Here is a 12,294-nt window from a genome sequence, read left to right on the forward strand (position 1 = left end):
CATAAAGCAAGCATGCTTTCTGTGCATCACTTATCGTGTAAAGGGTATATGAATAACACCCTGATCTCCTGAGTAAACAGCTATAGCTTACAGTTGAGAGGAAAGAGCCTCTGAGGTTAAAACATGAATCAGCATCCTCTGCTCCTCTCTGATAAATCCTTGCATGCATGCAAGCCAGCATATGTCTCAAATGGAGGTCCCCAGATTTTTCAATAAGATTAGAAGTTTTGGTATAAGGGGTTGTTTGGAAATGTGATTACCAACCTCTACATTCATGAGCCATGAAAGCAGATCTGTTCACTCTGATATTTCCAGGTAATCACTCTGTAGTTTATACAAGGATGAGTATGAGAATGACAGACAGTCTCACACTACACTCTTAAAAAAAGATGGTTCTTCAAAGATTCTTTAGTGAAGAAAATGGATCTATATAGAATCATGAACACTCGATGAACCCTTTGCATCATGAAAGGGTTCTTCAGACTGAGAGAGAATCTTTTGTGTATGGAAATCTTTTTGAAAACGGTTCTATATAGCAACAAAAAAGGTTCTTCTATTGTTACGATGTCAAGCTAGTAACAATAAAAGAACACTTTTTGTTGCTATATAGAACCTTTTTCAAAAAGGTTCTATGTAAAACCATCTAAAGCACATTCTTCACCAATCTGAAGAACCATTTCATGATGCAAAGAACCCTTTAATTATGCTAAGGGTTCTTTGAGTGTTTATGGTTCTATATAGAACCACTTTCTTTCCTAAAGAACCCTTGAAAAAACATTTTTTAAGTGTGTATCTTAGAGACGAAAATCTAAATTGTGCTTTTTGATTAAAAAAGAAATACATTGAAATACACTGTTTCCCAAAAGAGCCTTTGGGAGTGGGTAGGTCTTTGAAGGGCCATTGTTGTAAATGAGATCTGTGAGTGTGAAGAACCTTTTTTAAAGTTAATGTAAGAGCTCTATTTTTTCCAGAAACCATATGTTCAAACCAAGAGCCATGAAGGCAAACCTCTGAGAGTAAGACGGTTTTAACAGTATTGTTATCCTTTCACTCTGTTCCAGACCCATCTCTGTGGTCCCCCGACCATGTGCGACAGTGGCTAGACTGGGCTGTCAAAGAATATGGCCTCTTAGAGATAGACACAGCCATGTTCCAGAACATAGATGGGAAGGAACTGTGCAAGATGAGCAAGGAGGACTTCCTGAGACTTACCAGCGTCTACAACGCAGAGGTCCTGCTCTCACATCTCAATTACCTCAGGGAAAGTAAGTGTACTTTTCTTCCTATGCGATTAAAGTGGCTGCGTCTAGGGATGTCCATTAAAATTCTTTCGGTGCCATTTGACAACATAAATACAACAAAACTGAATGTTAAACATTAGAAATTGAAAGTCATGGCTTTCATTTTTTTTTTTTAATTATTCAATTGTCGTTACACGAATACACATTTACATTTGATTTACATTCCATATCAACAGATTTCATTACTTAATAACAAACTTGTTTATGTTTTATGTAAAGGTCAAGAAATGACAAAGGAAAAAATGTAAAGAACATTCTTTTCTCCAAAGCATAATAAAATGCATAAAGCTACTTTCAACTGAAAAACTCCTGAAAAAATTCCTTAACTATTGAAAAATAATTCATATCGCACTTTGCTTTTATCAGCACAATAATAACTGCTATTTCTAAGGGTTAAACGTCTTTAATAGTGTGTTGTTTTACAGTAAACATACTGATTGTACAGAATGTTAACTGATGTAAGGGAGGTGCTCACTAACCAGTACATGAGCTTACAGGGTATGTGTCAATAGATATAGAAATAAAGTAGGGCTATCTGTAGCATATTGAAGGTTACTGATTTTTATAGCTGGGTACCTTCTGGGTTTTGGACTCTACAATAGATCCTCCTTTACAATCAATGGTTTCAAATAGTCAGTGGTTCAAATGTTATTTTGGAAACTTTTAGGATAACAAGTTTAGGTGTGTATGTATGTTTCCACTGACACACAAAGGGCCTGGTTACACCTTGCATGCCTTTTCAGTGATCAAATCAAGTTTGGATTTCACTTGACCACATGAAAAGCCAGGTGTAAACACTTCCAGGATGCAATGTGATCAGATTATGATCAGCCACATTCGGAGGTGGTCAGAGATGAATCTTGTAGAGTAATCTTTTACTTGTGTAAAGTAAATGATGAAATGAAAAGTGAAGCTGGAGTTAGAGTGCTGCTTTAAAGCTTGTGAACCCTTCATCATTTTGTGAATTTCCACATAAACATGACCTAAAAATGATCACATCTTCATTTTACTCATAACAATAGCTAACCCAATGAACCCAATGTACCCATTTATTGAACAAAAGTGTTCCAACATTATTACAGTGGCTAATGTCGGTGTTCATGCGACCACAATCAGGTAAACACTGAACAAGAATAGTATGCATGGAATGATAGCATGGAGAAAGCCACTACTTTTGAGGAAGTCCTGCCTGTTTAATGTTTTCTAAAGACCATGTGGATAAACCCAAAAACTACTGAAATAATGTCATGTGGACAGATAGGGCAAAAACAGATCTTTGTGGCTAAAATGAGAGATGTTATGTTTGGCAAAAGAACCTCATCCCAACTCTGAAACATGGTGGTGGCAGTATCACAGTTTTGGGCTGTTTTGCTGCTATTGGACCAGAACAGCTTGCAGTCATTTGATGGACATATGAATTCTGGATCATATCAAGAAATTATACAGGAGAATGTTAGGGCTGCCATCCATGAACTGAACCTCAACAGAAAGGGGGCCCTAAAATAAGACTCCAAAAATACCAGTTGGTCCACAAAGAATGGTTAAAGCAGAACAAATTTTGCATTTTGGAATGGCTTAGACAAAGTCCAGACCTTAATCCAATAGAAATAGAAGGTGTGGCATTCATGCAAGAAAGCCCACTAACATAACAGACTTAAAACAATTCTGTAAGGAGGAATGAGCCAAGATTCCTCCAAGTCACTGTGCAGGGCTGATCACCAGTTACAGGAACTGTTTGGTTGAAGTCATTGCTGCTTACACCAGTTCCTGAAGGCAAAGATTCACTTACTTTTGCCAACATTTAATGTTAGACTGCTTAGTTCAATAAATGAATAAATGAAAAAATATATACTTTTTGTGTTATTTGTTTAATTTGGATCTTTATTTATTGTTATGAAATAAATAAAAAAACCGATTATACATCACTATATCATGCTTTTCAGTTTTTGACATAATTTGAAAATACTTGTTGCCTTTTACATTGTGTCAAAATTTCATGATGAATGGATCAAAAGAAATGATTCAAAATGACATGGAAAAAGTCTAATTCCATTGACTTACATTAAAAGTAAAGTAGCTTTTTTTCTTCTCCTGTAAATTTACCATTTTGGAGATATGAAATATTGTTCCAACAACAGCGATATTTAGGTCACATTTATGCAGAAATTTACAACTTTCAAGCAGCACTGTATTCCCAAACCAAGAGCTTTCTTGCACTCTGGGCTAATGAAAGCATTCTAGCCAAGCTTACTGACTTGTAACGGGAGAAAAAAGTGAACAAAAGTAAAAATGGAAACAACATATGTGTTGATGTGCTTTTTACACAGGGAAAGCTTCTCTATTGATCAAACTGGGGATGCATTTTAGTGAAAAGTGTAAATGAAATCTAGCTGAAGTTTTCCAGATACAACCCAGACACAAAACAGGTGTTAATGCAAGGTGTAAACAGGCTCACAATTATAGTTAGTCTTATCTGGTTTAACACACTGGGCATTTGTTGAGGTGCTGTGATTTTGGAAGACACTCAATAGAGTAGGATATCAGAAGCACTTGATCTAAGGAGCACAGCTCTCCTCAGAGCAAGCCAACATTGAAAATAAATTAAGAAATGTATGCTGATATCAGTCTCCCTGCTTCAGCGGCTCTCAAATTTCTGTATAGCAAACTAGAGACTAAATAATAGTTTGACTTGAGCTTAGACCGTACAGTCTGATGTCAGGCTTGTGATACAATGATCTTCTACACACTTCTTTCATAATCACTTCATTGAAAATCATCCCAAGACGCTTTTAAGGCAGAGTTTGTGTTTGTTTACAAGAATTTATGGGGTGTTTAGGAGCCAAACTACACAATTAATTGCACCATAATTGTAAACGTGTTTGGTAGTGACCTCAGCTATTGGACGCATGAATAGCAATGCGCAATATACAGCCAGAAATGTTTACTTTGGTGAGTCAAGTCATTAGATTTCGGTTTTTCCCATTGTTTGTGCCAGGGCAGGGCCAATTTGTTTGAACTGTGCCAATGTTTTCTCTGATTCTGCACAGAAAAATCAGTTTAAAGTAGCATGTTACGCTGTTCTATAAAAGAGTTCGTTTTCCTTTCGCCAGTTTAATAGTTTTCAGCTCAGGAAGTGACTGTTCCTGGCTCTTCTTATCCCCATAACTCCTCGGGACGGCCACGTTTTGCTTGGCAGAGCCGCCGCGACCATGAAGAATTTCGATAACCATTCCGTCCAAAGCATCTCCCCTCCTGAATGCCCTCAGCCAGGGGCTGGCCGAGACGAGGCCCAGGTGCATGGCCTCGGGAGCCTGCCCAGTGAGGCACGGGAAAGTTTATCCCTAATTTACAAGGCAGCCCGTCCCATTCCTCTTCCAGGGGCTTTTCTTACATTATAGCACTGCGTGTTTTGGCAAGAGGTCCTTCGGCGAGGTAGAAAGCAAAGCCTTGTCCTGTCCAATCCACCAGTGCCATCTATAAGCAGCATGTCTCGGAGACACATTGCATCTGTGCATCTGGACCGCATAGAGGACTGCTGATTACTTGCCCCGGGGCCACACTCCTAAATAAAATTCAATCCCACTTTATTGCCGTTATACCAGAACGGCATAACAAAAAGCTTTCTCACTGTTCTCACTGTTGCAACATGCATGGTGTACATAAAGGAATAAAGGTTCTAGATGGAAACAGTAGTAAACACTACTGTGTAAGACACCCCATACAGTGCAATACTGGACTGAAGGCAGTACACATAGTGCAGTTTTGGACAAATAGTATTCAGGACAGCAATACAAAAAGTTTCATACTAAAACTATATAAGTAGTAAAAGTGTAAAAGTGCAATCTGACAAAAGCAGTTGAGTTGCTGTTCACAATGATACTGGTAAGAGTCTCATCTATGCATTATTTACTTGCCATAGGTACATTAAGGCATGCTTATTACACAACTACACTTAGCGCCCCCTAATGGTTAAGTTTACTGTTAATTGTTCACTAACTAGGCTTTAGTTAGCTAAAATTATGAGCTAGCTAACTAAGCCTAGTTAGCAAACTTATTTATTCAATATTACTAACTTGGTTTATAGATCATGGCAAGAAACACTGCCTTTACTGTAAAACAAAATACTTGAAATTAGAATAATTTAGGTGTGTCATACTCTAACAAGTAGATGTTCACCCAGGAGCTAATTTATAATGGCTGCCTAAGTGATATGCTAGCACTACACTAGCCACTGTGGTGTTATGCTAGGTAATTATGTTACGATAGCACAACACTAAATACCTAAGTGTTATACCAGCCCAACAACAGCTACTTAAGTCTTATGCTAGCACAATGAAAACTAGGCCCCCAAGTGCTATACTAGCACAACTCTAATGATGCATGTGTTATGCTAATGTAAGTGTTATTCTAACATTTGTGGAGACAAATCTAAAGCTGCATCATTCCCTGAAAAGTCCAAAACTGCAGGTCTAGAACCATTGCTGGCTCTTTGGCTCTGTGGATGGATGCATCTTTCCTGCACTCCTGATTTTGTATGAAAAACAATATCCATCCCAATGCTTTTGGTGTTTGCCTTCTAATGAGAGCAGCTGGCACAGATCTCCTATTGGTAAACACAAGACCCAGCATAGCCACAAATGCTCCAAAAGGTCAGGCCCTGATGCCGTCAGCCTAGGACGGGACAAGGGGAACAGCTGGCCCATCCAAACATTATGACAGCAACTTAGCTCTGAGGCGGGCGGGGTCCCGGCGCTTAAAAGCAGTGCTACTAAAAAAAAAAGAAAGAAACGGGCCGATGCACTCGGCAGCGTGAGGTAATGGGAACTTTATTCCGTGGGTGTCAACAGTTTTGTGCGGCCAGCCCAGCCTTTGCAGAGACGGGGAGCATAACGGAGCCATTGTGCACTGCAGGGCAGAGCCCAGCCGGGCCGAACGCTGTCAGGGTGCTTTTTTCTTCTCCGCCGTCTTCTTTTTCAGGAGATCTTGACGTTTGGAGTTTTCATTAGGGACGGTTGCCGCAGGACTGAAGCCTGGGCTTAGTGGCGGGGGCATTGCAGATCTGCCCACCATTCTCCCTTTGATTTAGCCTCTGTGTGTTTTGGAAGCTGAAGAGATGGCTCAGAATCCTCCGCTTGGCGGTTTGAATTGTCTTGGCCGCTGTCCCGAACACAAAATCGAAGAACAATAAAAGAGAGATGCTCCTGTCCCGTGCCTTCCTTTCTCTGAGGAGCTTTAGCTTCATTTCATTACTGCAGGCATAGGGAAGAAAGCTGCTGAGCTGTGTTAACCTTTGAAAGCCAATCCAAAAAGGCATGATTCTGCCTTTTAATCTACTCTTCTGTCATCAATAATGGGATTTTTCAAAGCAGTTGTTATGTTTATTTGGATAGAGTTGTTGTCCATGGTAACTTTACAGGAGGAGACAAAAACATTCATTACTTTTAATATAGTAAAAGAAAAAGAAATGGAAATATACCTTTTTTGGACAGCGATGTAAAGAATGGTCTAACAAAGCCAAATATTTGTAGATTTTGTCCCAATTTGAACAAGTAAACAAGTGCATAGGACACTTCAGTCATCTTTTCTTGTTACTCTAAAACAAGTAAATATTGTTTTCATAATGAGTTCTGAATGTGTGCGCATGCTCAGCACATCCAACAATAAAGGTGGTTCTTTTATACAGTGGTAGAATAGACAGTAGCACACAGGAAGCTCCAATTACACATGCTAATTCATTTTGCTATGGCCAATCTGGACGTGCATGTGCACCAGTTAATCTAGGGGCAGATTTTAACCATTTCAAACCAAACATTTCTACATTACATTCAGAGATTTTTGGCCCCTTCTGCTGACGGTGTGTACATGTACATGTCAGCCACAGTAAAACATTTTGGCCTGTAGAATTTCAGCTTTCTATGAGCTACTATGCTACTATTCCTATCACTGCATAAAAGAGGCACAAGTCTTGCTTTATTGTTGGATGTATTGCGATTTTCCGAACACCCAAGCAAGCTCATTCAGGTGCAATATCATTCAACAAGTGCGTATTATCATATTTTTTTTTATCAGAATAATAAGCTAAAACATGATTGATATGTGTCATTTTGCTATTCATGTATTGTCTTGGTTTAAAAGGTAATGACACAAATTAAAAGCATACTTTTTTGAGTTTGTTAGATTACGCTCTTTACATATTAAATGAATGCAACAACAATGTTTTATTAATAAACAGATGCAGAAATAGCTACTTTTTGCATCAGTCTTCAGGGGTTAATGAATTAAAGAAAACATTTTGTTTATCTTTTATTAATTTCCAAGATCAGTTTACAGTTGATTCAGTCGTATCCATCAGAAAAGCAACGACAACCATGTTTACTAACTGAAACTTTGTTTACTCAAAATTATCCTGGTAATTAACTAAGTAAAAGTAAGACAAGTAAAAGTACTGTGGCCACAGGCTCTGCACAGCCGTGAGGAGTTTATGGGGTGTGGCCACGTAAAGTGGCTCTGAGTGCGCCATACCCCCAGTTAAAAAGGTCAGTTTGTTGTCACTGTTGCTGTTGCTAGGGAAGTTTAGCTTCTAGTTAATGGAGTAAAGGAGGGTGGGTTTACAGTGTAAGTGTCTAGCCTCTCTGGATGTCATGTCCTTCCATATTACCCCCTCCCCAGCTTGGGTTGGGGTTAACGCTGGGCTAGCACATTTCTTGCTGCCTGTTGAAGTTCCTGTCCCAAATTAAACAGCATTCATGTAGGTCATGCTGTTCTTCTGATCAGATGGTACAGTACTGAAATATTAACAGAACAAACATTAGTGTCTATTTCCTTTATGCGGGTCAGTATTTAGTATTTTATTTGTTTGTTTTTCTTTTTCATATCCTTGTTTTTGGATGTCAGCTTCAAGTATTGTAGGCATTGAGTGCATGAGTTTGCATAACTGATGATCAGGCTAAGTCCACAGTTGCTCTCTGCTTTGAGCTCTGCCTTCACAGTCTTAGATTGGATTAGAAATCTCACCCTTTATTTTTAAAATGTTCTCTATCTGTCAGAATTTCAATGGAATTTAGAATCAGATGTGATGGACTGTATATTGGATATATCTGGTTTGAATGTGCATGCATTTGGTTTAGTGTCACATCATTTTTTTGAAGTAAAATTAGGGGGTTAGGTGAATGTATTCTAGCTATTGCTCAGTTAATAGTTTGATAAGTCAATCTACAGCTGAGAAGACACTTTTGAATATCACTGTTGTCAGAAAAAAACCTTGTATCTCCATTTTTGACGTATTTCAGTTTTTGACATAATTTGAAAATCCCTGTTGCCCCTTAAATTGTCTGTAAATTTCAAGATGAATCAACTAAAATAAACAGCCCAAAATGACTTGGAAAAAACTCTGGTTCCATTGACTTACATTAAAAGTAAAGCAGGTTTTTTCCTTCTCCTGTAAAGTTATCATTTTGGTTTTCTTCCGACAACAGCGATATTCAAAAGTACATTATTTTAGCTGTATATTGACTTATCAAACAATCCACTGAGCATGAGCTAGAAAACATTCACCTAACCCTCAATTTTACTTTAAAACAAAGGTTAAGACACTAAACCAAATGCATGCACATTCAAACCAGAGACCTCCAATGTACCATCCAACACACCTGCACTGTTTCCATAATACATTAGCAAATTAAATATTTCTGAGAAAAAAAAAAAATGATAGAAGAGTCCAAAACTCTTTCTGAGCAGTGTACATGTAAGAGAAATGTTGTTTTGTGCCTGAACCTTTTCATATGTGATGCTTGATTGTATCTCATAGTGTACATTGTGTGTATTTGCTTGGGTGGGGCTGGCAAACCCCCAGAGGCCTGAGATATGAAACCTTAGTTGATCTTTTTCCTCTCACAACACAAACAAACACACCATCACAGACAAGTGCTGAGGCTTTCCAGAAAAGGCTTTCTAGTTCCCCTCTCACAACACACACACATACAAACACAAACAGCCCAGCGTATGTTGAGGCAGCCAGGGCCTGCGAGGTGTCTCCCAAGCCGGCTGTCTCTGGATCTGACGGCGGCGGCGTAATCATTTCATACACATCTGTGTACATGGTGTGTGTTTGGTTGTGTTTACTCAGACTCTGATTAACATTCCAGTGTGTCATTAAGCTTATACACAGCGGAGCAGGGCAGGGACAACCCTCCCCCAGCCTCGGGCCACACCGCTAGAGCTGCCGTGCTGCTGACTCGAACACACACACACGCATATAAAAATGCATGTATGCAAATGTACATAAATATTTATGCACAGCAGAAGCATGCATATGATCACTAAGACTCAAATCAGAGGGGTGGTCAATATGGCAGTATGCTATTATGGTTATGATCATTTACATCACAGTACACTTTTCTGAGTATAATGACCACCAAACAACTGCATACATCATAAAAATAAGAGATCACAAGTGGCGCATCCGTCTAAGCTTTGGCCCAATCGCAAGTTTGATCCATAGTGATGCCACAGCCATCTGTGGCTGGGAGGCCAAGAGTATAACTGGCCTCGCTTTCTCTAGGTGGGTAGGATGGACCCCCTCATCAAATCAGGGGGATGTTCGCTGACATTGGTGTCTGTTAACCCCTTAGAATCCCAGGCTCATAACTTCCTGAGGCTTATTATTCCATCTGGACTACAATGAAAACTAGCTGAGTTATTCTTAGGTTGTAGAAGTGTGTATCTTTGGACTGGCCAGTGGGTCTTGGCCAATTAAAGGGTTAGATTACCTGAGAGAATCAGCAGTTAGTATTCTCTTCCAAGTGTGTTGAGCTATCCAATAGCATGACAATTAGCAGCAATCCAAAAAGATTTATTGGTGCTTCAGGAAGCACATGCTAGCCTTCATCATCCCAGCTTGGTAGCATCATGTGATGAGGGGAAAACTAACTAGTGGTTAGAAATGGGTGGAAATTGGATGGAAAATTGAGCAAAGGGGAAAAAAAGACTTGGAGCAACAACAATCAATACGTAATAACTGCATAAAGAACACAGAAACAAATAGCTGATTGGATGTGACCCCATTATGCCATTATTTGATTCATTTATGTTTACCAATTCCTTTTCCTGTCTTCTTAAGAAGCTTATATGTGTAAGCATTGAATTAAAAAACATATTGTACTTATTGTTATTTGAACCCTTTTTTAAACATGGCTCTGACATGTTGGCACATTATGCCAGTTCCAGTTTTATTTACAATTTCCACCCATCAGACCATGTATAGAGAGTAAATATTAAAATAAGCAGACAAGAACACAGGCATTTATAAAACACAGTCTTTAAAGCTGCAGTTATGTGCACACATACACACAGATGAGCACAGCAATGCAATCACACAGAGGCACTAAGAATATGGGATCCATCACCGGGCCTTGACTCAAATCTGGATCTCATGGAGAGCAGATTGAATCTCTCATGAAAATGAAAAAGCCGCGTGCTGCATGTATTGGAAGTGGTGGAGGCCAGCTGCTGCGTTATTTTTGCTTCGCCTTCGGTCACTTATCCAGATTTCTGTACGCGATCGCCGCCCACTCGCCAATGTGCTTTCAATTTGGCCGCAATTTGAGAATTTGTTTAAATTACAGCGGAGGGGAGGGGGCAGCGGTGATCTGCTGGCATTGTCTCGGCTTCCTCAGAACAGCCAGCAAACCAAAAAGAGCATGTGTAACGGCTGAGTGAGGATGTGCAAGTCTGTCTGACTGTGTTCAGTTAGGTTGCGGTGGGGGTCATGGTGGGCAACTCATCCACAAAAACCCAAAACATTGTATCTGGCTGGATTAATTAGGTGAATGGGGCAAAAGAGATGGGGCACTCTCATAAGCCTGAGAATATAGGCTTTATTGGTGTTATAACAATTGCTGTTACCATTAGCATTACTGTGTGGCCGGTCTTGGGATGACTTGTTAAACTGTTGGTACTGGATTGCAGCAAAATCCACCACTAACAAAAGGTGTGTCCAGCTAAAACCAGGCCCCAAATTCCTCTAGTCAATCTCTTTTAATGTCCAGAGTGATTGATAGCACAAGCAAAGCAAGCTAGCTAACTAATTGAACTGTCTGGAAGAGGTTGTTTATTTGAAAAATAGTTTATTTTTATCCCATGTTAGGTTTTTTCTGCACAAGCAACACATGTCTAAATGTTTAATTGTTTTTTTTAGGGGGGCTTTTAGCTATGCTAACTCATGTTACACCCATGGGCTAGTTTCCATGTTGAGGAGTACACCATTGCTCCCTACTTTGAGCTCCATGTTCAAGGGGCATTGGAGTGGATTAGAAATTTCCATGCTCATTTAAAAAAAATCTAGCAATGATATCAGACTATATCAGACTATAAGGCCACTAACAGTATTTTAAATGCATAATAATTACCAAACAGGAGAATACTAAATGCATTTTACTTTGTCTTATTAAAATGTAATAACATTTTATCGTTTGCACAGCACTTACTGAAATAGACATAAAGTGTCATCCAAAATCCACACCATTCACATAAATGCATGATGGTTGGAGGACAGTGTACTTTGTAGGTCAGTGCTAAGGAATGCTAAGCTGGAAGGGGAAGAATATTCCAACTGAGGACCCCTTATGACCTATGTATGGACACAAAGAGAGATGGGAACTGTAAGTAGTAAGACACGCTCACTTTTGAAGCATCCTTAGTGGCAAAACCTCTAATGAGCGAAAAAACCGCCATAACAAGCCCAGTGAGGGACACTGTAGAGCCCTTGATGTTTACACAGACCATAAGCATATGTGCAGTTTATCTCTCTCTCTCTCTCTCTCTCTCTCTCTCTCTCTCGTCTCGCTCTCTCGATTTCATTGATCCATCTCTCCTCTTGCAGTATATTGGAGTTAAAGTTGTGAGGATCAGCACCTTCCTCCATAAACTGTGTGTGGCGCTTGGCTGTGTGTGTGTGTTTGCATGAATCTGTGTGCATGTGAGTCAGCGTGAAAGT

General features: G+C 39.5%; 1 protein-coding gene across 7 annotated transcripts in view; it reads left to right on the forward strand.

Moving 5' to 3' along the window:
• fli1 (Fli-1 proto-oncogene, ETS transcription factor) overlaps nt 1–12,294 on the forward strand; it is a 49,938-nt gene that overhangs the window by 21,672 nt on the left and 15,972 nt on the right. For all 7 annotated transcript variants that reach the window (XM_036584650.1, XM_036584651.1, XM_036584652.1 and 4 more), the window contains one exon: nt 1,062–1,265. In XM_036584650.1, the coding sequence (XP_036440543.1) occupies nt 1,062–1,265 (204 nt within the window). The remainder of the gene's footprint in view (nt 1–1,061; nt 1,266–12,294) is intronic.

The sequence above is a fragment of the Colossoma macropomum genome, unplaced genomic scaffold (assembly GCF_904425465.1).
Source record: "Colossoma macropomum unplaced genomic scaffold, Colossoma_macropomum, whole genome shotgun sequence".
NCBI classification, from domain to species: Eukaryota; Metazoa; Chordata; class Actinopteri; order Characiformes; family Serrasalmidae; genus Colossoma; species Colossoma macropomum.